The sequence below is a fragment of the Urocampus carinirostris genome, chromosome 1, assembly GCF_059441175.1.
Source record: "Urocampus carinirostris isolate Australia breed hairy pipefish chromosome 1, RoL_Ucar_1.0, whole genome shotgun sequence".
Taxonomy (NCBI): domain Eukaryota; kingdom Metazoa; phylum Chordata; class Actinopteri; order Syngnathiformes; family Syngnathidae; genus Urocampus; species Urocampus carinirostris.
The window spans coordinates 10,222,479-10,246,984 of record NC_142349.1 but is presented as its reverse complement, the minus strand read 5'-3'; the positions used below and the strand labels follow the sequence as shown (position 1 = coordinate 10,246,984).

At 39.2% G+C, this 24,506-nt stretch overlaps 1 protein-coding gene and 1 long non-coding RNA gene across 4 annotated transcripts; one reads left to right on the top strand and one right to left on the bottom strand.

The window, feature by feature from the left end:
- Positions 1 to 1,274: 1,274 nt before the first annotated feature.
- Positions 1,275 to 24,491, top strand: fam234b (family with sequence similarity 234 member B). 3 transcript variants are annotated; one of them, XM_088325984.1, is made up of 14 exons: positions 1,275 to 1,291; positions 2,636 to 2,688; positions 7,839 to 8,345; positions 10,142 to 10,255; positions 11,865 to 12,032; positions 12,103 to 12,218; positions 14,356 to 14,506; positions 14,595 to 14,736; positions 15,930 to 16,124; positions 16,186 to 16,264; positions 17,224 to 17,391; positions 19,751 to 19,871; positions 21,554 to 21,780; positions 23,929 to 24,491. In XM_088325984.1, the coding sequence occupies exons 2-14, from the start codon at positions 2,652 to 2,654 to the stop codon at positions 23,929 to 23,931; spliced, it is 2,028 nt and encodes a 675-aa protein (XP_088182110.1). In that variant the 5' UTR covers positions 1,275 to 1,291; positions 2,636 to 2,651; the 3' UTR covers positions 23,932 to 24,491. The 3 variants fall into 3 exon arrangements, with proteins under 3 accessions (XP_088182110.1, XP_088182109.1, XP_088182108.1); XM_088325983.1 differs by lacking the exon at positions 1,275 to 1,291 and adding an exon at positions 2,522 to 2,542; XM_088325982.1 differs by lacking the exon at positions 1,275 to 1,291 and having other exon boundaries at positions 2,552 to 2,688.
- LOC148373505 (uncharacterized) lies at positions 13,951 to 22,745 on the bottom strand. The gene is made up of 3 exons (XR_015849465.1): positions 19,728 to 22,745; positions 17,217 to 17,389; positions 13,951 to 16,270 (listed from the first exon to the last, which is right to left on the bottom strand). It is a non-coding gene; the product is annotated as an uncharacterized LOC148373505 (long non-coding RNA).
- Positions 24,492 to 24,506: the final 15 nt, after the last annotated feature.

Genomic DNA, 24,506 nt, shown 5'->3' with positions numbered 1-24,506 from the left:
TCACCTTCATAGCCTGGCCTTTTACTGAGCAGTATCTACTCAACCAATAACAGACGTCATCAGCACTGATTATTTCACTAAACATTCTAACAACGACAATCTTGTTAGCATTATCAGTCAGCTTCTCCACTGTAAATCCTGAAAACTGGGACCTCACTCCCTCAAAGCGATTCCAAAACTCTTGATAAAGAGCTGCCGTTTCAAAACTCACATCAAAGCCTTTGCCAGAAGTCATTTTTATGACAGCATGTACCTCCTCCTTTTTAAACTTCAGAATCTTTTCAACAAACTTGTTAATAAAATCAGTCCTTGACATTCCCTCCGAAATTGCCACAACATCTTTGAGCAAGAATCTCCGCCCGCCGGTATAATGCCCGGCCATGGCAGGACTCGGCTGCTTTACTTCTAACTATGTTAAAATGGTTAGAATTGTAAAATTAATAATTAACAATACTCTTAAAACCGACGCCAATGACAGTATAAACGCATAGAACGAGCAGTGCTAACCTGATGCGTCCACCATCAACCGCAGCTAGTTCCATGGGTTGGGATGAAATGGATCCCAAAACATCATCGTAGGAGTGTAGGAACACGAGACACCAAGCCAGCGTGAACAATGATCCAACCAAGGCAGCTCGTGGTTCAAATATTTGATTTATGTATTTGCAATTATATTTTCACCAGTGTTCAGTTACCAGTCACCACATGACAAAACATACAAATAAAACACATCATAACGAATATGAGAAAACTATAGTTTAATTATAGTTTGAATGTGCTTTTGTACGATTTTATCCTTAAAAGTACCTTAATGAAGCCAAAGATTATATCCAGGTGTTGTTTGACTTTTGTTGCAATTGTATCAGCTTAGGACGTTAATTTTCTCCTTCCGACGAAGATGACACTGAAGTCCTTCAGAGATGCCGCCTGGCTGTCCCACCTTCCCAAAATGTGCCTCTCCTCCCTTTATATGATTCCTTAGAAATATACTGCATAATTGTTTAAGCTTAAAGTAAATAATTAGCCTCTCTCTCTTCAAGTGGGCTAATCTTTATCTTCCAAGGTCAGTTAAGCATCTGTCTGGATACTTTAACTTTCGTTTCTCATTTTTAATGATAGTGTGACACCAAGCGACCAGCATGATATTGTTTCATGTAATCATGTGATGTTCTTTAAGCCAATCAGATGTTTTGTTTTATATCTGTGTTTTGAATAAATGGGCCAGTATTTATCGGATGTGCGTGATTCCTCTCTGAGCCAATCTTGGAAGCAGATATAAGGGACAACTCAGGTAGGATGCGCCTCCGATGAAAGGGCTACCCAATTTAATCTCCGACTCATAGTGTGTTTCTTTCTTCTTTCTTAATACGATCTCAAGTGTTAACGTTGAAATGAGTATCACAAGTTTTGTAGTAATATAAGTTAGATGGATTCCGACCTTTAAAGAACGTTTCTGACTCCATTCTCCTTTGATACACAAAACCATTATGATTCTACTTTTTGAAAAAAAATATATATATATAAAAAAAAACGTTTTTAGAGTCGCAAGTTAAAAAAACAACAGCTGGCCCATTTGTATTTTGTATCGGTGAAAAAATGACCATCTAAAAAAAAACATTTTTTTTTCATATACCAGAGGAAACTGACCTTTTCAAAAGCACCATAGGAGCTTTTGGCTTCAAGTCATTAAAATAACTGACTGGACCGAGAATATAAGTTAGGATTGTTCGCGTTTGCGGTGCCCATTTCATATCGTTGCTATCTGGCTTTGGCTTTACTTGAATGCTGACTGCCTTAGTAAGGTTAGGTAGGATAAGTGTCGGGGAATTGTAAGTGTGTGCTACCAATGCTTACTATACACTGCAATGTTGCTAATACTGCTGCTAGCTAGAAAATATTTTATAATTAATCCAACAATAATAACACAATTTTCATGATTCTTTATTAGTATTTTATGTAATATATATTTAATAAGGATAACACATTATTATATTGTTAATAATAAGCATAGCCCCACATATTCAACAATATGTCAACATGATTAAAATAATGTGACAATGAGATCAAATCTAATGCCTTTTCCTATGTGGCTACGTCAGGTGGTAGTGGTTAGAAATTGGCGCTTGTAAGTTATATACGGTGTAAGCAAAAACTAGGGAGACTAGTTTTTCTTAAAAAAGCAACTTTAATTCCTTTCTGTGCGACCCAGTGCCAAACAACACATGTCCTGTTATCGGTCCGCGGCCTGGTGTTTTCATGATGAGTTGAGTTTGAACAATTTTTATTGACACTATTAACAACAATTAAACAGATTCACAATTTCAATATATCATATAAGTATTGCATATCATAATGACGCAGAATATCAGACCAAACCACGAGCTGAAATCTAACAACATGCTATCAAACTAACCATGTACACTAGACAATTGTAAATATGTGTCACATTAAACAAAACAAAACAATCTGGTTCTCTAACAATTGCGCCATTAACGTCACCGACAGAGGGCGGCATTACATCGCTCCAACGTGACCTGGGAAGGTGACAAACTCCAAGTCCCGTGATGCAACAGGACACATCAAAGCACTGCGAGGTGAAAGTGGAACGCTCTCCTCATTGCCGCTGTGCTTGCAGATCCGCATCTGAAGAAATGGCAGCAGCTTTGTCCCGCGCACTCAAACTACCCGGTAAGATACAAACAATTTAAATGGGACAATCGGACGTATCCACTTTTATACGATATCAATCATAGCAGGGGTCGTCGGGGAATCTGTCGCATCTCTAATGCAAAATATTTTGAGCCCAATAATCAGCAATAAGCATCTTTCCTGCTTGATTATTTTGACACGTTTTGGTCATACTCTCCTCAATGAGAGAGACGCGCGTCCATTTGTTAATGTTCCCGTGTCAGCATCTTTGCTACCTGCTAACAGTCAGCTAGCTAAAGTAACCCCCTCAGACCTCTTTCGTCACACTCTTCGTTTTAACCTTTCCGTTACTTTTTCTTTTTACGTTTTTATTCCCTTAAATGACTACCATCCTTTTAAATTTACGTCCTTAATCCTTGCATTCGTTTGTGTTGTATATAGGAAACGCAATTGGATTCAAAGGGACTCTGTTTATTTGCAGGGTTCCCTTGAAAAATCTTAAAATGCATTGAATTCATTATTCAAAAGTAAGGCCTTGATTGGCCATAAAATGTCTTTAATCCAATTTTTAAAAGTCTTAAAAGTTCCAGATCAGGGGATGGTGTAATAATAGTCTGAAAAAAATAGTCTGTGTAATAACCTGTGAAGCCCTTTGATACTCTTTGTTATTAAGGGCTATACAAATAAAAATGACTTGACTTGACCACATTTGTAGAATTTATATTTGTTTGAACTGAAGATAATAACATTTATATACACTAGAACCTCAGTTCTCGTCCATAATCCGTTCCAGAACCCTGTTCGAAAACCGATCTGTTCGATCACCGAAATCTTTTTTCCCATTAAAAATAATGTAAATCGTTTTAATCCGTTCCAACACCCTGAATGTTTACCTTGAATGTTTAACGTAAACATAAAGCTAACCCAGGCGAATCGTACGTCCGCGTTAACGTAATCTTTTGTACGAAAGATTACGCTAACATGAATGTGTAAAAATTAAAAAAAAGGATAAAGAAAAGAATTATGAATAGGATTTCTTAACCTTTGTGGTTGTCAGCAGAAGGCGCAGGTGGACGGTGGGGTATTCCCTAGCAAGATCAGACACTCGCACACCTCCTTCATATTTTGCTATTATTTCTTTCTTAAGTGCAATAGTTGTACGCACTACTTTTCTTTTTTCACCTGTAGTAACTTTGCTGCTTGCAATGACTTTCTCCGGAGGCATAATTAGGGGCTAAAACACTTCGTACACCTATATTAAAAGCGAAAGCAAAGCGAAGCACGTCCGCACGCGATAACAGTTGGTCACGAAAAGAGCGATCTACACCCGTACGCCGCTCAGCATCGCACCCTAGCATACGCACTCACGCATTACCGGCGTTCGAACTCCGATTTTTTGACCGAACAGCGAAGCAAGAATTTCTCAAAATTTTTGGTCGGACTCCGATTTGTTCGAACTGAGAGGCGTTCGAAAACCGAGGTTCCACTGTATTGTGTTTTTTTGATAATTCACCGATTTAGTTTGGTGGCAAGACCACAATAACAGAGCTGAAGCATTTCTTAGGTCTACCCACAAAAGAACTTCGGTTAGAGGCGGTTACTTTGGACCACGAGAAAGTGTAAATTTAATAGAGGTCGCTGTCCACAAACATTTTCCCCATGTCTAAAAGGTGTGCCAGGTAACATGAACGAGGCACGGTGTATTGTGTCTAAGCAATATTTGTGTTTTTCTTGTAGACTTGGTCTTAAATTTGGTTTCCAAAGGCATTGAATTGCTTACAAGGTCTTTAATTCAACTTGCCTTAAGCTGTAGGAACCCTTATTTGACCACTATTTGTCATTCTATAGAAGGGGTGTCAAACTCATTTGACCTCAAGGGCCACACGATAGAACAAACATTCTCTCCAGGCCTGGGCCACACTAGTAGATTGTGGTGAAAAAGAAAAATAAATGAGAGAAAGAGGGGGAGAGAAAATGGGAAGAATAGAAAGAGAGAAAGAAATACAACTACTGCGTCTTTGTGAGAGGCACCTGGCTTTGGCAACATCAAGGGGTCATATTTCAACCTGCAGCTCGTTTTTCTCTTGTGCTTCCCTCAGCATTGTCTCGCGGGCCGGGCTCAATCCCTTAGCGGGTTTGATATGGCCTGCGCGCTGCCTGTTTGACACCCCTGCTCTATTTTGTAGTGCAACCGAGACGAGTGCTACAAAACAAAAGGAAGAATACAAATTCCAGCGACTTAAAGGGACCAAACCATTGTTTTTCTTTACATGTTTTACCCCAGCCCTTCGGAATGTTCTTGCTTTTCTTGTATCCGTAGCAGCAATACAATTACCGTATTTTCCGCACTATAAGGCGCACCTAAAAGTGTTAATTTTTTTCAAAAGCTGACCATGCGCCTTATAATACAGTGCGCCTTATATGTGTCTCAATATTAAATTCGCAAGGTCTCGCAACTTACGCAACAGCCGCCGACTCGATTTCCCCCCGAACGTGGAGTAGTCCGCGGTGTATGCTGGGATTTATATACCGGCGTTTCATTGGCTAACCAATGTGTCAATCATTATTTGAATCGATCGCTATTGGCTAAAGTTATTCGGAGCCTCGGATTGGCTAGAGGGCCAAAACAAACCCTGCAATTGGCCGAAAAAGATGTGTCAATCATCCGTTAAATCGATCGCTATTGGCTGAAGTTATTCGGAGCCTCGGATACGCTAGAGGGCCAAAACAAACCCTGCAATTGGCCGCAAAAGATGTGTCAATCATCCGTTCCATCGATCGCTATTGGCTGAAGTTATTCGGAGCCTCGGATACGCTAGAGGGCCAAAACAAACCCTGCAATTGGCCGAAAAAGATGACTGAATAGCAAGCTTGCTAAAGTACGCCATAAAGACACATGTTTCATTAGTCTGTATATGTAAACATTTTACTCTCCTGGATTTACTACACTCACGGTTGTAAGAAGACCATGATTGCGTATCATTATTGAACGTGAGAACTTAAGTGAGTTATGCGGCTTTATATTTTTCCGGTATCTTGTTTTAGAACGATCTTGATGTTGCTGTGATGAGTTGAGTGAATTAAACTCAATTCCAAGTGTTTATTGTCATATGCACAGTAAAGTTGCGAGCGAAAAAGAAAATAGAAAGGAAGGAGTTGTTGGCATTTCTTGAATTCCAAGACTTTAACCTTCCGAATGATATTTGAAATGACGCATTTAAGTGACATCGTACGGACACCGCATCCGCACGTGTCTACGACACGTATTTGCTTCTTTGCAAGCTTTGGGAATGTTAAGGGGGTAATCAGTTGGACTAAATCATCTGACTGTTATGTCGACGTTCCCATTGTAGCGCCTTATAATCCGGTGCGCCTTATCTATGGAAGATATAGGACCAAAAACTATTTTTTGGGGGTGCGCCCTATAACCCGGTGCGCCCTATAGTGCGGAAAACACGGTATATCAGCTCCCTCTAGGTTGGACTCAGGTTATCTAAAATAAATACAAATTTCTCAACCTTCAAGTATTAAAAAAATACACATTCGTATGAATGTTCATGTGTTTTTGCTTAAAAAAAATCAATATTGATTTTTCTTTAAGTGCTTTGTATTTTTATATTAAATTCATGTTTTAACGGTATCGAAATCATGCCAACAAATAATTTTTCTTCTGAAAAATGATATATTACCAGTAACAGCTGCGCGCAAATGGGTTGTCATAAATTGGCAACCACATTAATGTGTAAAGGTACAAACATTAATAGACAATTGATTTAATCGAAACATTTTCATAATTGATTAAAGGGACATTGTGTATTATTAAGCGCCTCCTCGTTGTACGTTGAGACATTTTTACTAATCTAAATCTTAATTTCTATCTGAGATAATATATTTTATCTAAAGCTATTCAATCCAAACTACTGTATAAATCCTCATTTGTAAATGTGTGTGTGTGTTGGTATGTGATTTGTAGGATCCAAAACAGCATTACCGATTTTTTTGAAAATTTAAACAGCTGTACGTTAAGCATCCACGAGTGTCTTTAGCCAGGTTTTGTGTCAAGGCACTCCAAATAAATACTAACAAATCTGATAAACATCTGCTTTGTTTTGTCGACTTTCCCTAACTCTGTTATGCCCGCTGGTGGCCAAATTGGGTAGTGAAGCTCCCGACAATTTAAGCAGCCGAATCCAATGTTCTATCCGAACAAGCATGCAATTGATGCAATTGTTTCTTATGTAGACATATCAACAGACCACATTTGCAAGGCTGGGCTGTTCTGCTTGTTTAACATACTATGAGGCTCACCTAGAGGGAGCTGACATAATTGTTTGCTATCTTCCTGTTGAGGGTACCCCCCAAACCCTGTGAAAGGCTGGGCAAAAAAAATTTAAAAGTAAAAAAGGTGGGGTTTGGTCACGTTGAGCCTCCTCAGTTGGTACCATTCCTTGTGCCTTGTAGCACTCGTTTTCGGTTGCACGACATAATACAGCAACATCGAGTGGGCAAGTATTACACAGTGTCCCTTTAACATATTTATTAAGTCAAACTATGCCAATTGTGCAAATGCTATTCTCGTTGTGTGTTGGTTTGGTAAATGTTTTTCAAAAAAGACAATTTATAAATGTTGCCCACAAATGACACTGGGTCCCACCCACCAGACCACTAAGCACATAGGTGTTAATCTTCTCCAATTTGTTGATTGATTGATATTAGGCAAATTTCATGTAAACATGCAGTGAAATATAACCTTGGCATGAAACATGACACACAGATGCAAATCATTATTCTTTTAATTACAAATGAACACTCAGGGGCTTCAAAACTTTATTACACATCTCGTAAGTCCGGTCAATTATTGTAGGTGGAGTTTTGTGATTGGGAAATGTATCGGTAGTAAGGAAGCACTCTGCTAAGGCGAGCTATGAGGTCGTGACGTCCAAAGATGCTGCTTTCACACATTTTCAGTTTACCAAATCTGTCCCGCTTTGTGAAAAGTCTGCAACGCTTCATGGGGCTTCATTATGTCATCACTAGCCTTTATATATGAAAAGATGATCACAAAAGACTTGTTTTGGGGGGTTGCACCTTACAATTCGGTGCACCTTATAGTGCAGAAAATACGGTACTTCTGGAGGTACATGAGCAAACGAGACACGAGCAATGTACGCGCGAATGTTTGTGTGCAGGGAAAAAGGGCTCGGAGTTGGGAGAGTACGATCCCCTCACTCAAGCGGATAGCGAGGACGAGAGCGAAGAGGACGACCTTGTCCTCAACTACCCTCGCAATGGCCTGGGTCGAGACGCCTTCCACGGCGGCGGCTCCACCAAGCTGCGCGGGGGTCGAGGCGGTCGGCCCACACCGGGGGGCGATTCGGCTCAGGAGGATGAGGACGATTGGAGGGAGCGACCGGCCGGCAAATCCCGACAGGAAAGAGACGAAATTAAAGGCGGGCAGTACTGGAGCCCGTCAAGGGAGGACAGGGAGCATCTCTCTGGATCTGGACTGAGGATTCTCGGCACGGATGAGGAAGACAAGAGGCTGAGAAGGAAGAACGTGATCCGGGCATCTTTTTTTCTAGTGCCTCTTGTATGTGCCATGCTACTTGTGCTTCTTTGTGCTTTTCTGATTCCCTGTCAGAAGGGAGCCCTGACAAAGAGGCCGCAATGGGAGAGTGCGCTTGGAGATGCTGGAGGTAGGTAGCATGGATTTTCTCACTATATGCCAGCGGTCACCAACCGTTTTTGAAAGTGAGAGTTACTTTTTTGTTGCCGATTAACGCAAAGGGCTACCATTTGGATATGCATTTCTAAAATAACATGTTATTACCATGTTATTAGGTTTTATCACACGTTATTCACTTACGGCTCAAGGATCCCTTAACTGCAATGGTCAGAGGTGCACCACCTTATGTGATGTCTCTTGAGCAAGTACAGCCTGGCGGCGACTGTCCCTTTCCAGGCCATCTTTTTTGGTAGGGGTTTGTTTCCCCACATGAAACAGAAAGTACTGTTATCCATGATTGCCAGTAGCAAGAGAAGCCTCTTGATCTCACACAGATAAAGCACCTTCATCATCTTGTCACCGTTGTTTTTACTAGGTTGTGATTATTAGTGGTTAAAACATGGTCAGTCAACTACAAAACATGCCAGTTATAAATCAGATTTCCTAGAAAATCGCAATGACCCATGATGTATTTTCAAAACGAGTTTGCGGGCTTTGGGGGTTACTTGGTCCCCGTAGGCACCATGTTGAAGCCCCCTGCTATACAAACTACAGGAGTGACTATCAACCTTAAAGGGACAGCGTGTATGATTTGACCTTTAGGTGTTGGTGTATTGTGTAGAGCAACCAAAAACGAGTGCTTAAAAGCACAAGGCAGAATGCAACTCCGGCAACTAATAATTTCTCGCCTATGGGTAATAAATTAAATGAATGTTTATATGATAGTTTATGTATGATTGCTTCTAATTGTAATAAATAAATATTTTTTGTCAATTAAGTTTTTTTTGGCACAAGGAGGCGCTAAATAATGCACACTGTCCCTTTAATCTTTTTTTTTTTTTTTTTTTTTGTGACTTGCCTTTTATAATGTTTCTCCAGTTAAGAACCCCTAACAACTATAATACTTTTTGAGTCGAGCGTTTCAAAATAATAGCATTTATAATTTTAGTAATATCATTCATTAAATTGAAAAAAATTCACTTTTTTATCCATTTGGAAGCAAAAATACAGATCAATACATTCAAAACAGGGACACATTTTAGGCAGAAAATTCTGGTGATTTTAAATTAAGAAATCATCACCAATACAATTTTTTTCTTAGGGGTCTAACAGAAAATGTTTTAAATGACACAAAATAATTAATCTATTGAAAATATATTCATGTGAAGTTTATGTATATTCCTGAAATAGTGACGTCGTTCAATACTGTTAAATTACTGTATTTCACGGAATAATGATGTAATCCCCCTTAGGTGAGGCACATGTTCGGTAAAATAAACATTCATCCGTTTACCTACGGGTATAAAAATTGCCTACGACCCTGGTGGTTAAGGGATCCGTGATATAAAAACAAAATGTTCAATGAATAAAGTTTTTCTACCCCTAGGCAGTGCTAAAAAATACACACCGTTCATGATAAAACTCAATCAAATCGAAATCGATATTGTAGCATGATCACAATTTGGTAAATTTCGGTTTACAGAAACCACACTTTAGTGTTATTTACCCAAATTGCTGACAGTTTTTGCGGAAATAAAAGCGAAATGCTTTGCAAAACTTGGAAGCTGAGGCTGTGGAATTCTAAAAGCTTTGCAGCCAACCAAAACATTCTTGAACTACAGCAAAATACAAAACAGCCAATAAACGTAGTAGTAGGCTAGGCTAATGTTAGATGAGTAGACAACTGCCTGGCGGTTGCAAATTTTATTTTTGATCCTAATTATACTGAAAACAATTTGGGAGGTAAAAACATTTTTCCCCATCTAGGTGTAACTCCACCTGCACTGGCATTATGGGATGTCGACGGTGATTCCGTTGACGATGTGCTCCTCAGTGTCACTGAGTGGACCAATGACACGCACCCCAAACAAGGAAACAAAAGTAACATAAATTCCTGCTACTTTTTTTCTTTTTGACTTAATGACTGCCACAGACGTCAAATTTCCATGTTCCATTTAAAGGAAAAGTACAGAATTTGGAACTTCTTTTCTCATGGCCGCCATCTTCTGGCTTGTGTCATCATTGGAGGCTCTGTCAAGCCTGTGCTAGTATGAGCAAGTTGACAGACTACAGACCTCTTTAAAATTAAAACACAACTAGGACGTTGGACAAGAATGTGGGAGCACAAAAATGAAGTCTTTAGAGGGATTTGTATCCCAATCCAGTGGAACCTCTTATGCACTTAATCTGTTCCGGGATAGTGCTAATAGCTGGAATTGCTCATGTAATGAGCAACTTTTCATCATATGAAATAATGAAATTGTGAATATGCTTGATTGCTATTAAGATTTTCGAGAAGGGTTGTTCAAACCTCACAATCTGTTTGCTGTTAAACGTCATATTGAAATATAATATTGTGAATGTGCTTAATTGCTGTTGAGATTGTCATGATTGTCTTCTGTTATTAGTGTCAATAAATTTGTTCAAACCAAAAAAAAATATGAAATAATTAAAAATTGATTGGTCCGCTCCCATCCTCCCAAAAGCATACAAGTGAACCCAAGTCAGCTATAAAACACATTCAAAAAGGTATCAAACGTATAAAAGTATTACATAAAATAAAATAATTTTTACAAAATAAAATGCAAGGTCATCATGAGCGCCGTAACTTATGTGTGTGCGTAGTGCAGAGGAGGGGGCGGTAGGCGATTTCAAGGAGGAGTTGGAGATCGCATTACTGTCAACTTATACATTATGAGCTGATGCTAGCAGTAAGCAGTCACGAGCGCTGAGCGGTAGCCATGTATTTTTGACCTCTAGCTGACTCAAGTAATCAGGAAACTCGCAGAGGTGAATAGTAGGCGTAGCAGTTTGATACCTGACTCCCTCCTCATCAACTCAACATTCTGAAAAACAAAGCGCGAACTTGATTTTCTACCTTACCTTACAAGGAAATGTAGAGAAGTGATTTATCCTCCATTATGCATGAATAAATAGAATCCCCGCCAAAATGCAGCGACGAGCACGATGTCACTCTCCACCTCTTCCCCCGTACCTCTTTACCTACTGTGGTCCACACCAAAAAGTTTTGTTGAAAGTAAGATAAAAACTGTTGGGTGCAGTGCAAAAAAACCCCATAAGCAGTCTTTAAACCCAGTCAGGCTTTGTTAACACATACTTGGAAGAAATATTTGACTTTCAAGTCACCTCAAATGACTCACCCCACCTTTAAAGGGTAATGGGGGTGGAGCGTTATATTAAGCTCGCCCCCATGTTTTTTGGTTAGCGTAGCATTAAAATGGTGAAAGTAAGAAAAGGCCTGTTTTAAGTGCAGTCTAAACACCAACACAAACCCCCCCAAAAAATGAAAAAAGCGTTTATTCGAGCGCATCTAAGAGATGGGGAGCTTGACAGCTGCTGCAATAATGTGATACGAGCCAGGAGATGGCGGCAGTAAGTATGAAAATTGCAAATTCTGTACAGCACCTTTAACGAATAAACATTCATTTCTCCTCCCGGCTGCTATAACTCAAAATGTTTGTGTTGCTAGTATACAGCGCTGTGGTCCTGTCTGGTGCTACCGGGCAGCAGCTGTGGAGAAAAGTCATGTGGGAGTCAGTCATGTACATCCAGTGTGGCTTGCAGCTCAACATGAAGCCATCGCCTGTATGTCTCCTCATTGGGAAGTCCATTATCATGGCTGTCAACGGAACCACAGGTGAGAAAACCACCAATCGTGTTTTAATGTTTACTAAATAAAATCTTTACTGGGTAATATCATTTGGCAGGGAAGAATGTGTGGTCCACGCTCCTGAAGAACATTGAATCCCAGGCACTTTTGCTCCCTGATCTTCAGGGAAACTCTGTTCCTGATCTTCTCATAGCCACACTGCCTGCTGATGAGGTGTAGTCATTTCACACTTTTAAACAGACAAACTCACTCCGGTCTACACAGAGATTGTTTTAATACAGTGGCCCCTCTACATACGAGATCAATTGTTCCCTCATCGAGCTCGTATTTGGACGAATTTACCCATAAGAAATAACTGAAATTGATTTAATCTGTTTCTGGACTCTTAAGATCATCCAAGTTAACCCTAAAATCACATCCTCCTGGTCAATAACATATTCAAACAGTAATCGAGCATAAAAATACAGTAATTTACTAAATAAGATGGAACAAATGGTGGGGTGTTTTGTTTGAGATGACCTTTAAAAGTTGTAACAACAGTTGAGTTATAGAATGTTAATAATAACAGGTTACAGTAGGAGTTACTGAGAAAAGTCATTGCATTCCTTTGTAACGTGTTAGTCCCCCATTGGTTACAAGTAGCTCCTACTACTGTTACTTTTACTAAGGTACGACATATCCATACTACTCATTTGTTACTGTCCTGTAAAAAAACATCTCCATAAATCTTTTTTTTTTTTTTTCAGAACATTACGGTTCTCCTCAAATTAAATTACTTTTTTTACATGAAAGCAATGACACACTAAATATTGACAGATTTAGAAAACTCTTTCAAGAAGTATTGTATAAACCATTGAAGGACGATTTAGATAAAACAAAAATTAGTTGGGTTTTTTTTGGCGACAAATTATTTTACTTTTGTGAACACACATTTTCAAAGAGTCCGCAGTTCCATTTAAAGTTTACGAGGCAATTTCTCAATTGGCACGGCTAGTGTAAAAACCGCAAATTAATGATAATTTGAGTGAGCCCAGAGCATCAACCTGCCAAATAATAATTTCTCTGAAACACTCAGATATATTTGTTGAATTACATTATATAACGGTGCTTCAGTTTTTTTTTTCTTGTTTTTTTTTTTAATAAAAAATAGTTGATTCATCATAATGGTGAGCTATTAATTTACATTTTGGATTTCAATTTGATATAATGACAATCAATATACTATTGTTTGCTGTTTAGAAACTGAAATCACGAAGACTTAGATAATTTCTATGAGATTTTGGACTATTTTTAGAATACCCCAAAAATGCGATTCATCTATTACCTTTTCAAAAAAAATCGACCAACTAAAAAGTGTGTTTTTCTTTAACCACAAAGCAAGTATGAGGAATCGGTAACCTCGTTGGGTTACTGACAATAATTGTTTGAGAAAAAGGCTAAAAACTGTAAAGTTTTGAAAAAAAAAGTCGCACTTAATCAGTCTTATTATTTGAAAACACCAATTAAATTGTATTTATGACACATAATATGTTTGTTAAAACAATCGCTAATTGACAAATAATGAATTTGATGATTTTTCCGTGCGATAGTGGCCTTAATGATTTCTCATGCAATAATGGCCTTACCAACATCTAATGAGTTTGTAGCAAACATTAACGAAAAAATACTGGATTTTAAAATCAAATTGTATGCGATAACAGCTTCACAGTTCGTCAGTATAGCCATTGTCACATATTTGTTATGCATGTAGTTAAGGCCATTTTTATGGATTACTATTGTTTTATAAGAATATTATTTATTCAAATGTCAAACGGTTAAGAACATATGAATAACTAAGACAGCGGTCTTCCTACCTCCCTTGCATAAAAAAATACAAAAGGAAATTGGGAAATGAAATACCATAGTGCTATTTTCACATTAGGTTAACGATATTCAGTTAAAGTCAGGACATGGGAATGTTTGAAAAAAATCCCCCACAAAGAATGTCAAGTCAAGTCATGTTTATTTGGATAGCCCTTAATCACAAGAAGTCTCAAAGGGCTGTTATTGCACCATCCTCTGATCTAAAACCTACATGAGGGCAAGGAAAAACTCAAATTCTTTACACGAGGAAATTAAGAAACCTATCTCCCTATCTATCTATCAATGTCTAAGCTTTTGGAACGAGTCATGGGTTTGTATTGTTCAGCTGACATTTTTCACACTATTGTCAAATTCACAACCCTCATAAATTTGAAAACGACATGAAAACACGTATTTGGCTTCTAGGTAATCGATTCCATGAATCAATTCGTATTTGAGTCGGGACTTAGCCTAATGTGTATCGATATCGGTCTGTGTTGACTTTCAGACTCTGGATCTTTCCCTGACTTTAATTTCTGGGCTGACTGGCGCCACACTGGGAAAAGCCATATCCTTCAATTTGACTGGCCAAGGCAAACTGATCGGTCCTCTTCTGCACGTAACGCAACAGGGCGCTCCCTACATCCTGTTTGGCCTTGGTAGGTAAACTTGAAAAGGAAGCCTCAAAAGTGCATTTATTTGTAATTATAACTAGTGTTTGCTGCCAACTATGCGTCTGTTTCCTAGGCAACATTGTGGCCATCTCTCTGCGGGATGTTTACGTTCGTGCGACGGGAAAGTTGCCAGGGAGTCCCACACTACGACGGAAGGATCCTCTGTGGGAGGGACTGAAGAAAACCAATTCCTCTTCCTTCATACACATCTTCAGGTTGGCAATAACAACACTTTGCAAAACTGAAGTGTTTTTCAATGTTTAAGTGGAGTATGCGATGGTTGATTTGGATTTGTGTAATGTCTTTTCCGCATTATAAGGAGCATCGGATTATAAGGAGCACACTCAAAAAAAAAATCTTTAGTGATATTTTTTTCATATACAAGGCGCAACAGACTATAAGGCGCATGGAATTAAACCTACTGTAAGGGCCAGGGCTGCACAAAAACAGTTGTATTTGCGTACTGATTGAGGAGTCAGAATATATCAATGATAAAATTGCATATAATTGCACAACTTTGAATGCAACGGAAATTATACTCAAATCACTGCGTCCCATCCACTAGACACCAAAGGATGCAGATGACACACTATTTTTTAGCCACGGAACCAAATTGTTTATGTTGTGATTGGGCTTGGCTGCGAAAATATCGTCAGACAATAAACCGGTCTGTGGTATAACCTATAACCTTTACAAAGCGCACAAGATTCTGAACTGAAGGATAATAAGAGCATGGGGAAAAGTAATTTGGTTGTGAACTTGAGGCTCTTACTGCCCAGGTTTGATCCCGTTTCATCCAACAAATAGCAATTGTGGTCAGTGAATCATCATTGCACAAATATGGTAAAATGCGCACCAAAACTTCGTTTAGGTGAAAAAAAACTGCATGTAGTGTCTATTTTAGCAAAAGTGGGCAAAATATACTTCAAAGCAAAATATAAAAGTGATTTTTTTTTTTGGGGGTGGAACCAGATGTATTGAAACACAATTAAGTGCAAAAAATGTACGAAGCTAAAACAATACTTTCTTCAGGGAGAAGTAACGTACAGTAAAGAAAAACATTGACAACTATTCTTGGCGTATAATATAATAATGAATCAGGATCATCTCATGGACCCGTAGAAAACCTACTTGCAGACCCAAGTTGGCCCACGGGCTCGGACACATGTGAACTTAGGGGTCAGTTCTGCCCCCGGGTCATTATTTTAACACCATGAATAACTGAGCACGTAATACTTTTACCAATAATGGCTGATGTAACATAATGAGGCAGTTATCACATTCTCTACTTATCTATTTTTTGGGAGCACCATATAGTGCAGAAAACACCGTATATTATTGATATGTACAGTATTGAGTGAATTTTTGCAACCATTTTTGCATGAGTTAATAGTAATTTTTTGGGTAGGGGATCCGAGCGCGTGGAGTACCTAATCCCCCTGGTGGCGGGTTTCGGGTCATCCCACAATAACCTCGACCCGACCTTCAACTTGAACTCCAGCAAGAGCGACTGGGCGCTCGTGTACGGCTTCAGCAAGATCTCGGTGCTCAGGCAAAGGGACGCACGCAAACAGTGGACCTTTACCTCTGCTCCCCTTCACAGGTAAGTTGTGATCCCATTGATCAACCGCGTATGTGTTGAATTTGGTTGTGGCGTGCCGTAGCCAGCCAACTCCGGGACACTTCAACAACGACGGAATCCTCGACCTTTTCTTCCAGCATTCGGCCAACGGCATCATGAAGGTAAATCTGCGGTTTTCAAACAAATCAAGCTTACCGTATTTATTTGTCTATGACCAGGGATTTTTTTTAAACCTGAAAAAGAACTCAAAATATGGGTTTACGTTATACCCAAGGTTTTATGGTGGTACATTACCATATTTGAGCAATAATTGATGAGTCAAAAACTTTTGCTGACCTTTTCACAACTTAAATATTTGAATAAAAAGGAGTAAATTAAAAACATATTAATATCAGATTCTACAATTAAAATAATTGAAAAATTCATTGATTATTAAATAATTATTAGTTGCTACGGGATTCGAACCTGGATTGCGGCGGTAAAAGCACCTGGTACGATGGGTAAAAGTAGTGTGAAGAGATAAAATCGAATCCCTTTTCCTGTATCATCTTTAACACTGATTATCCTCAGTAGGGTTGCGGGGGTTCTGGAGCCCGTCCCAGCCATCTTCAGGCAGTGGGCAGGGGACACCCTGAACTGGTTGCCAACCAGTCACAGGGCACTCGTAGACATACAACTGACTTGCTCATTCACACTTAAGAACAATTACGACTGGCCAATTAACCTGACATGCTTGTTTTTGGAATGTGGGAGGAAACCGGAGTGCCCGGAGGAGACCCACGCAGGCACGGAAGAAACATGCAAACCCCACACAGGAAGGTTTGATCCCATGACCTCAGACAAACGTGCTAACCACAGTGCTGCCGTGCTGCACCTGTTGCATCAAATATACTGCAAATGTGGATAGCACTGCTTTTTTGGATTGGGCAATCATTGCTCAAATAAGGTAATTTATCATTTCCAACCCAACATTTGTGAGCTACAATGCTTTATTTTCTGAGAAATAGTGAAACAGAATTTTCAATGAGTTTTTCATAAAAAATGAGGGGTGCACGATTTACTCAAGTGCGCGTTATGGACTAATAAATGCGGTAATCGATATTGATTTTTGACCTTGCAGGCTCAAGTGATTGACGGTTCAAGCGGTCGTCCTCTGTGGGCGGCGCAGTTTGTGTGCCCCCGTCTTGTTTTGGAAGCGGCGGCGGTCTCCACTTCCACCGGCCTATCAGCTTTTGTCTTCTGGGCAAGCCAGCCAATCATGGGGCAGAACAATATCACCAAGGCAACTGTGAGTGTGACAAGACGACAAGCTTTGAGGCAAACACATGTACGAAAAGAGAATAATTATCTTAAGTACCGTAAATCCCGGACTACAGATAGCACCTGATTAGAAGCTGCATGCTCAAATAAAAGAACTCAATTCCATTTCGTTTCATTTATGAGACGCATTGGATTCAACGGACACCAAATGTAATTAATTCACGTCCATTTCTTGCATTTCAAGCCTGGCGCAACACTTGGCGCCAACCGTGTGAGGAATTTGGGGTAGACTCCTTTGGCTGCAGAACGCCAAGGGAACTGTGCACCCGCACACCTGACGGCGTTTCCAGCGGCATCATTTTCAGTCCCAGTCCAAGTTGTTTATGTCACATGTTTTCGGATCATGTGACCGCTCAAGATAGCTTCATTAAAGACGACCATGCGCAGAAAGAAAATGCGAATGAGGGCTGCATCGTGTATAATGTGAGCCCTATATTTCTAGACGACAGCGCCAGCGCAACTAGTGAAGGATAGTGCAACATAGTAACACAGACGTAGAAGTCTTCTTTGATACCGTACAAAATTGCATGCGCTTGTTACCGTTCCTCAAGAATTAAATGAAACTCCAGTGACCTGAGAAAGCAAACGATGATACGACGAGAGAAGTTAAGCGTTTTTGATAAATAACTTCCACTGCCGTTCAATTTGGATGTATAAATTGAGGACTTGGTTCTGCATGAAAAAGTAAAAATATCATGAGTACGTTTTAAATATTTAATTAAGTACAGTAATCCTTCGCTACTTCACACTTGTTATCACTGGTTCAGTGTTCATTTTACCTCTGAAAAGTGATGAGTCCCGGGGACTCGCATGCTCAAAAATCTGTGGGTCCCCAAAATTTAGTGTTATCGAGGTTGAAATTGTAAATCGGTGACAAATATATAATAAAAATCTATATATTCATTCAGTTTTAATCATCAAATTATTAATTCATTTTCTGCATCAAATTATTGTTGGTAATATACCGATTAAAGGAATAACCACAAACCTGTCTTTTTTTCATTTTCTCCTTTTATACTTCCTTTTTTTTCTTAACTTCTTTATACAACATAATAAATCGTAATATAATACATCCAAGCAAGTGAGCCGTTTGAGAGCCAGCTCTCTTGAATGAGTTGAGCCGAAAAAGCCGGTTCTCTAAAAAGAGACTGACTTTTCACAACACAACTCGAGATCGGCGTGCAGACGAAAACTCGAACCGCGAGACCAAAACAACATATGCCGGATCTGCCTGACGAAAAGTTTGGAGTGCGGTAAATCTTTGTTTAAAAAAAATGTAATCTGGTAATAATGTCAATTTTGTGTCAAAAAAGTTGCGTCCCGGGGACGCACGTTGATTTGAGATTATGCGTCCCCAGCAAAAATGATGCGTCTAAGACGCAGGGACGCGGGCAAACGAGAACACTGCTGGTTCACTGCTTAGCGATTTTTAATTGAATTGTCTTTATTGTCATTGATATCGTGCATTGTGTTCTGACCAGACGGCACACAGCAATTGCTGTCACCGATGGCAGGTTTTGTTGCGTGTGTTCCCTGGGTGTGACTCTGTGTGTGACTGTGATAGGCTAGTGTATTCTGTCCATTAAGCAGCGGGGAGGGCGCACAACTCAATGTGTCCATCAAAGACAAACTGCCAAGCACAGCAACACCTAGCTTTTAGCGGCTTGTAACATTAAAAAAAAAGAAATTCATCAATTAAATCAGACCCTAAGGAAAGTCAGAAGGGTGAAAAGACATGGTTGTGTTTTAATATTTGCTTAGACCTGGTCAGCCCAAGGATAAAGGATGCTAACATGCAGCTAACCAGCTGCTCCTCTATTCTTTTTCTTACACTTAAAGTAGAAGACGTCCAGTTTCATTGTACTTTTGTATAATGACAAAAAGACCATTAATTCAGCTGCAATTCTGTTTGTTTTTATTTGTAGATCTATAGTTGTTATTTTGTTACAGTCGTTTACTCAGTTGGCAGGACGTCATCTCGAGGTAAATTTGACCCTTGATGCCTTTTTTGTGGGGGGTTCTGGTCCCCATTAACTGGGATAACTATTGTTAAACCTCCTGCTTTGCTGCTGTTATGTATTATATAAATATTGTTGGCAAAAACATCAACTGATTTCTTCTCTAAAAGGGTGCCATGAATGCCGTTTATTGTATTTAGAGCAAGCTCGCAGTTTTCCGAGATGCCGCCACCAAAAAAAAAAGCCCCATTATATTAAAAGCCACAGTGTTTGAGACGTACGCAAAAAATTAGCAGCCAGTCGTCGGGGAATTTACGATGATAAAGAGTGAAATCATGACTGATACCCTTGAATGTAATGCTCCAACAGGTGGTCCCAGGAGTGGTTCCAGCTGAACCAGTCATCAGAAAGCTTTTCCTGTTGCATCCTGCATATCCAGCGATACTCGTGCAGTTGGCCACCACCACAGATACGGCAGTGGCTGCCGCAGGTACGAGTCCCACCAGTCCTCTCAAGTCTTTGCTGTCATATGTAGCACTATGGAAACCCACGAGTGCCAAAACAGAGAATCAAAAGTGAACGTTTGATTATGATGCTGCTTAATAACAGGCATTTATGCAACATGGTAATATATTTTAATGGGACAAAATATGACCACTAGATGTCATTGTGTGGCGTAGTGCAACTGGAAACGAGTGCCAAAAAGCACAAGGAAGAATACAAACTATAGACACTCTAAGTGACAAAGTCCACAATTTTACTTCTCATTTTTTGCCCAGCCTTCTCGAGGTTTTTGGGTACCAGTAGCATCAAGATGGCAGACAACTTTGTCAGATCAAGCTTTGTAAAATAAATGCTAATTTCTTGACCTAGGAGTTTGTACAAAAATGCATGTCATTATGTATTATTGCTTATTATTTAAAGGTGGGGTGTGTCGTTTAAGGTTCTTTGATAAGTTTTAAGTCGAATATTTTCTTAAATAATTATGTGTTAACAATGCCTAAAACTGGCCTTGGTTGAAATGTTTATTTTTTAACAAGACTAAGTAAATGAATGCACATTTCAATTAATAGTATGACTATTAAATTCTAGTATTTTTAACAAATCTATTTTAAAGAATAGAAAGCACATCTTCATAATAATCCCTTATTTTAAAAACAAATAGCCATATTACATAAAACCCCCTATTGGCTTCCATTTAGCAGAGCCTCTCAAATCCTTTTTTACTCATACATAAAAAAAGGAACAAGAATAAGTGAACCGAGTCATAATCATGAATTGTTTTTAGCTGCAGTATTTGCGGACCAATGCTATGTCATTCTTTGAAAAGCTTATATATTTGTATTGGATCTGTTCAGATCACCAAAATTATTGTCAAAAATATAAATATTGCTCTTACATTGTGACATATTGGTCTCAGGCTCCAATGCTGATTACAAAGTCTGAGTAAAAACAGGAAAAAAAATCCAATATGTAGAATATAATAATGTATAAAGATGAATTTAATTTAGTTTAGAGATTTACGTTTGTCCTCGCAAACCTACTGAGGATAAGTGGTGCAGATAATGGATGGATTCATGTTTTTAGAATGAAAGACCCACTTTTCATTGATGAAATCTTGGGTCAAACTGCCTGTTAGGGGTGCAACAAAAACTTGGTTAATGATCGAATAATTTGCAAAACGGCAAAAAAAACAACAACTATATTTAACATACATTAATAAAATAAAAATACATTAAAAATTAATTAGTGCTGGTAAAATGAAGCTCCATCAAGCAGTGAGCCCTGCAAGAAAATGCTTCACACACACACGCGCACACACACGTAGGGGCTTCAAGATGAATCTTTTCTTCGACTACGCCATCCTGTGGACGGAAAAATGTATTACATGCTTGGTGCACGCAAGAAAATGGTGGGCTATTAATCATTCTCTGAATTGCTCTCCTAGTATAGGGAAATTAGACACCAATGTCCTCATCTGGGCAACCGAATTGTGGTCCACTGATGCCGTCTCATACGCATACCTGATGATGATAGATAGATAGATAATCTAGACTTTTTCAGGTTCTGCTGGAGTATTTCGAGCCAGCAATGTCCTCCAGGCTGGGCAGAGAGCACCCAGTGATTAGTCTCTTGTATGTTCTTTCTCTTACGATCGATTCTGTCATCCAGTGAGTTACGAGGAACGGCAGAAAGACGCATCTTACATCACCGTATCATCACGAACAACGCCCGACTCGAAGCCTGCGGCTCGCATTGTGAAAAATATAAGGCTGCGTGCTGCCATTGCTCGAGGACAAATCATCACGTTGGGCGAGGGCGACAAAACCGGGACGTCCCTTAAACCTGCCGCCTTTCAGATCAATACGTTTTACAGACACCTGTACTTCAAACATCAGGTAGGGGGATCTTTATTTGTTTACAGACGCTCCCCTACTTACGATCATTCGACTTACGTAAAACGGAAAAAATGATCATTTTTTGGGGGATGTCGAAAAATATCCGGACATTGCTGTAAGTTAGATTTTGTATTGCGTGCACCTTTTTCCGAGTACAGGACAGAACTGTAGTGCTTCTTTCCGCCGCTACCGGCTTGTGGCACTGTGAGAGGTCACCCAGCATCCACCCTGAAGAAGAAATCTGGCTTCCTCATCCTAGTTCGTGTGTAAACATCTCCACTTCACGTGCTCGTAATCCCATCAGTGTCACTAATGTAGCGTGTCGTTTTGTGTGGGTAATGGATTACTTCTCCTTCATGAAAAAACACACTTACGGTCTTTGTGGAGAGCGACAACTGTCTGCACCAGTCTATTGCAAACACACCGAACTCTACAAAACAACTCTCGCGCTTCCCTACACTCTTGCACCAACTCTCGTGACATTCGTCGCCCTTCTGACATCATTCATTTGCACCTCACATTCTACGCCTACACTTTTGTAGCGCTCAAAACTTTGACGTTTTTATTGTTTAATATCTTGTGCATCCATTCAATATGGTTGGTGTAAAGTGTAAAGAAGTGGCAAGTCATTTAATTTAAAATGAAAGTCAAATAAGAAAGTTTGATGGGGTTGAGAAAATGGTTGGATCACTTTTTTTCAGCCACTTTCTAACATGTAGGTGGATCTCTTGAAGCCCATCTTCCAAAAGTAAGTCGTACTCAACTTTATTTATCTTTATAGAGCATATTATTTTATGAAATGTTTACTTTTTTAGCACAAAACACTACCGGTTACGTATACAAGCCTTAAACATACTTATATAAACCATAAACATACAAAATAATAATACTATAATACTATACATAGCCATAATTATCTAGTATATTATTAGTACTTCAATACTCCAACTCAATACAACATTTTATTTATACAGTAAACCTCGGATAAGTCGGATCCAGATGGACCGGTCATTTTCATCCGACTTATCCGAGGATCCGACTTATCCGAGGTCGCAAAATTTCGAACTAAGAAGAAATTTACTCTTAGAAAAGTGCATACTTGTATATGTAAAATGAAATACCAAGCAATGATATCTTGTAACATGATCAAAGTTTGAGGGCTCATTCCAAACTTCGCCGCGATGTCTTTTTGCTTCATGTGCTGATTCTTTTCTTGGAATTCAATGATAGCGAGCTTTTCTTCATACGTTCTAGTCTTGAGACTCCTGCCTTTGGTTTTAGAACTTGAGGCCATCGCCACACCGTAGACCGCACAGACCGCAAGGAAGTCCAAAGAAATTCACACAAATTCAATTTGAATGCTAGCACTACTGTAATAAGAAACAATGGGATTATGATTACGAGGCTTTGTTCTATGACCGCGTGCTGTGATTGAGAGTGCTATCATTCAACACTGAGGAGGAGTTTGATGAATAGCCTCTGCCAATCACGGAACGCCACGTCACATCAAGAAATCTTCCCGGAAAATCTGGGAGGGGTGAAAATCTTCCCGGAAAATCTGTGAGGAGTGAAAATCTTCCCGGAAAATTCCATCGCTTACTGCCACTGGAGGCTGAAATTTAGAGCATTTGGGAGATGTCCTAGGCGACCTGATACCGATCCGACTTATCAGAGGCGAAAACCATTAAAAAGGGTCAATTGTACGGAAAAATCCATCCGACTTAGGCGAGGATCCGACTTATAAAATCCGACTTATGCGAGGTGTAATACTACAGAAAAGCCTAGAGAACAAACGTTCCACGCAATTTGTCCGACTTATCCGAGAATCCGACTTATGCGAGTCCGACTTATCCGAGGTTTACTGTATCTGTACATTCAAGGAAACTGCGGGTCAGATGTATCAACATTTAGTTCTGTATACACGTGTACTAGAATGACAATAAAGTATATCTGAATCTGATCTGAAGCAACTTACAAACAAATTCAACTAACGAACAAATCCTACTTACGAACGATCGTCTTGAACCTAACTCGTTGATAAGTAGGGCAGCGTCTGTAGTCTCATCAATTTTATTAATGATATGCTTTATTACCACGTGGCAACACACTGAGCAATGAGCATTAACTACTCCATTTCTTTATTTTTAGTAACATGCTGCTTCTCGATCATGCTGACAACCACTGCACTAGGAAGAGATTCATTCGAAGTTTACATATTGTTACTTTAATTACTATGTTTTGTTTTTTAATCAGACAAAATGTGAAAATGTTAGTTTCTTATAGTTGTATTATTTATGTTTATGATATATTCTGATTTATTTAAATAAAGTTTTAGATTTTGCTTTTTTTTAATCAAATGCTGAAACTTGGTTTTGGTTTGATCACTGCACTTTTGTTTTAAAGAAAGGGACCGCAAGTATTTCAGTTATAAAAATTCCATGTCACATATTCTTGACTGGAATTAACTCCATTCGAACAATTTTTTGGTGCATTTCTAATTGCGTTGTGCAATTGGTGTAAACATTGATCGTTGTACAGTATTTATTTGTTGATGCGTTATGCCTAATTTTGTGTTTTTCCCTCACTTGGCTGCTCATAACTGCAATGTGATATTGTGTAATGTGACTTCCTGTACTTACAAAAAGTTCACTGATTTTTGTCATCATGTTCAACACATACCACTTTGTGGTTAATAAAGATTTTCAACTGGAGCATTCCTCTAGAAC

Coding starts and splice junctions, on each gene's coding strand:
- fam234b (XM_088325982.1), top strand. CDS start 2,565: ATGCAACAGGACACATCAAAGCACTGCGAGGTGAAAGTGGAACGCTCT. Junction 16,125..16,185: donor ACCTCTGCTCCCCTTCACAG/GTAAGTTGTGAT, acceptor GGCGTGCCGTAG/CCAGCCAACTCCGGGACACT. Junction 17,392..19,750: donor ACAATATCACCAAGGCAACT/GTGAGTGTGACA, acceptor ATGCTCCAACAG/GTGGTCCCAGGAGTGGTTCC.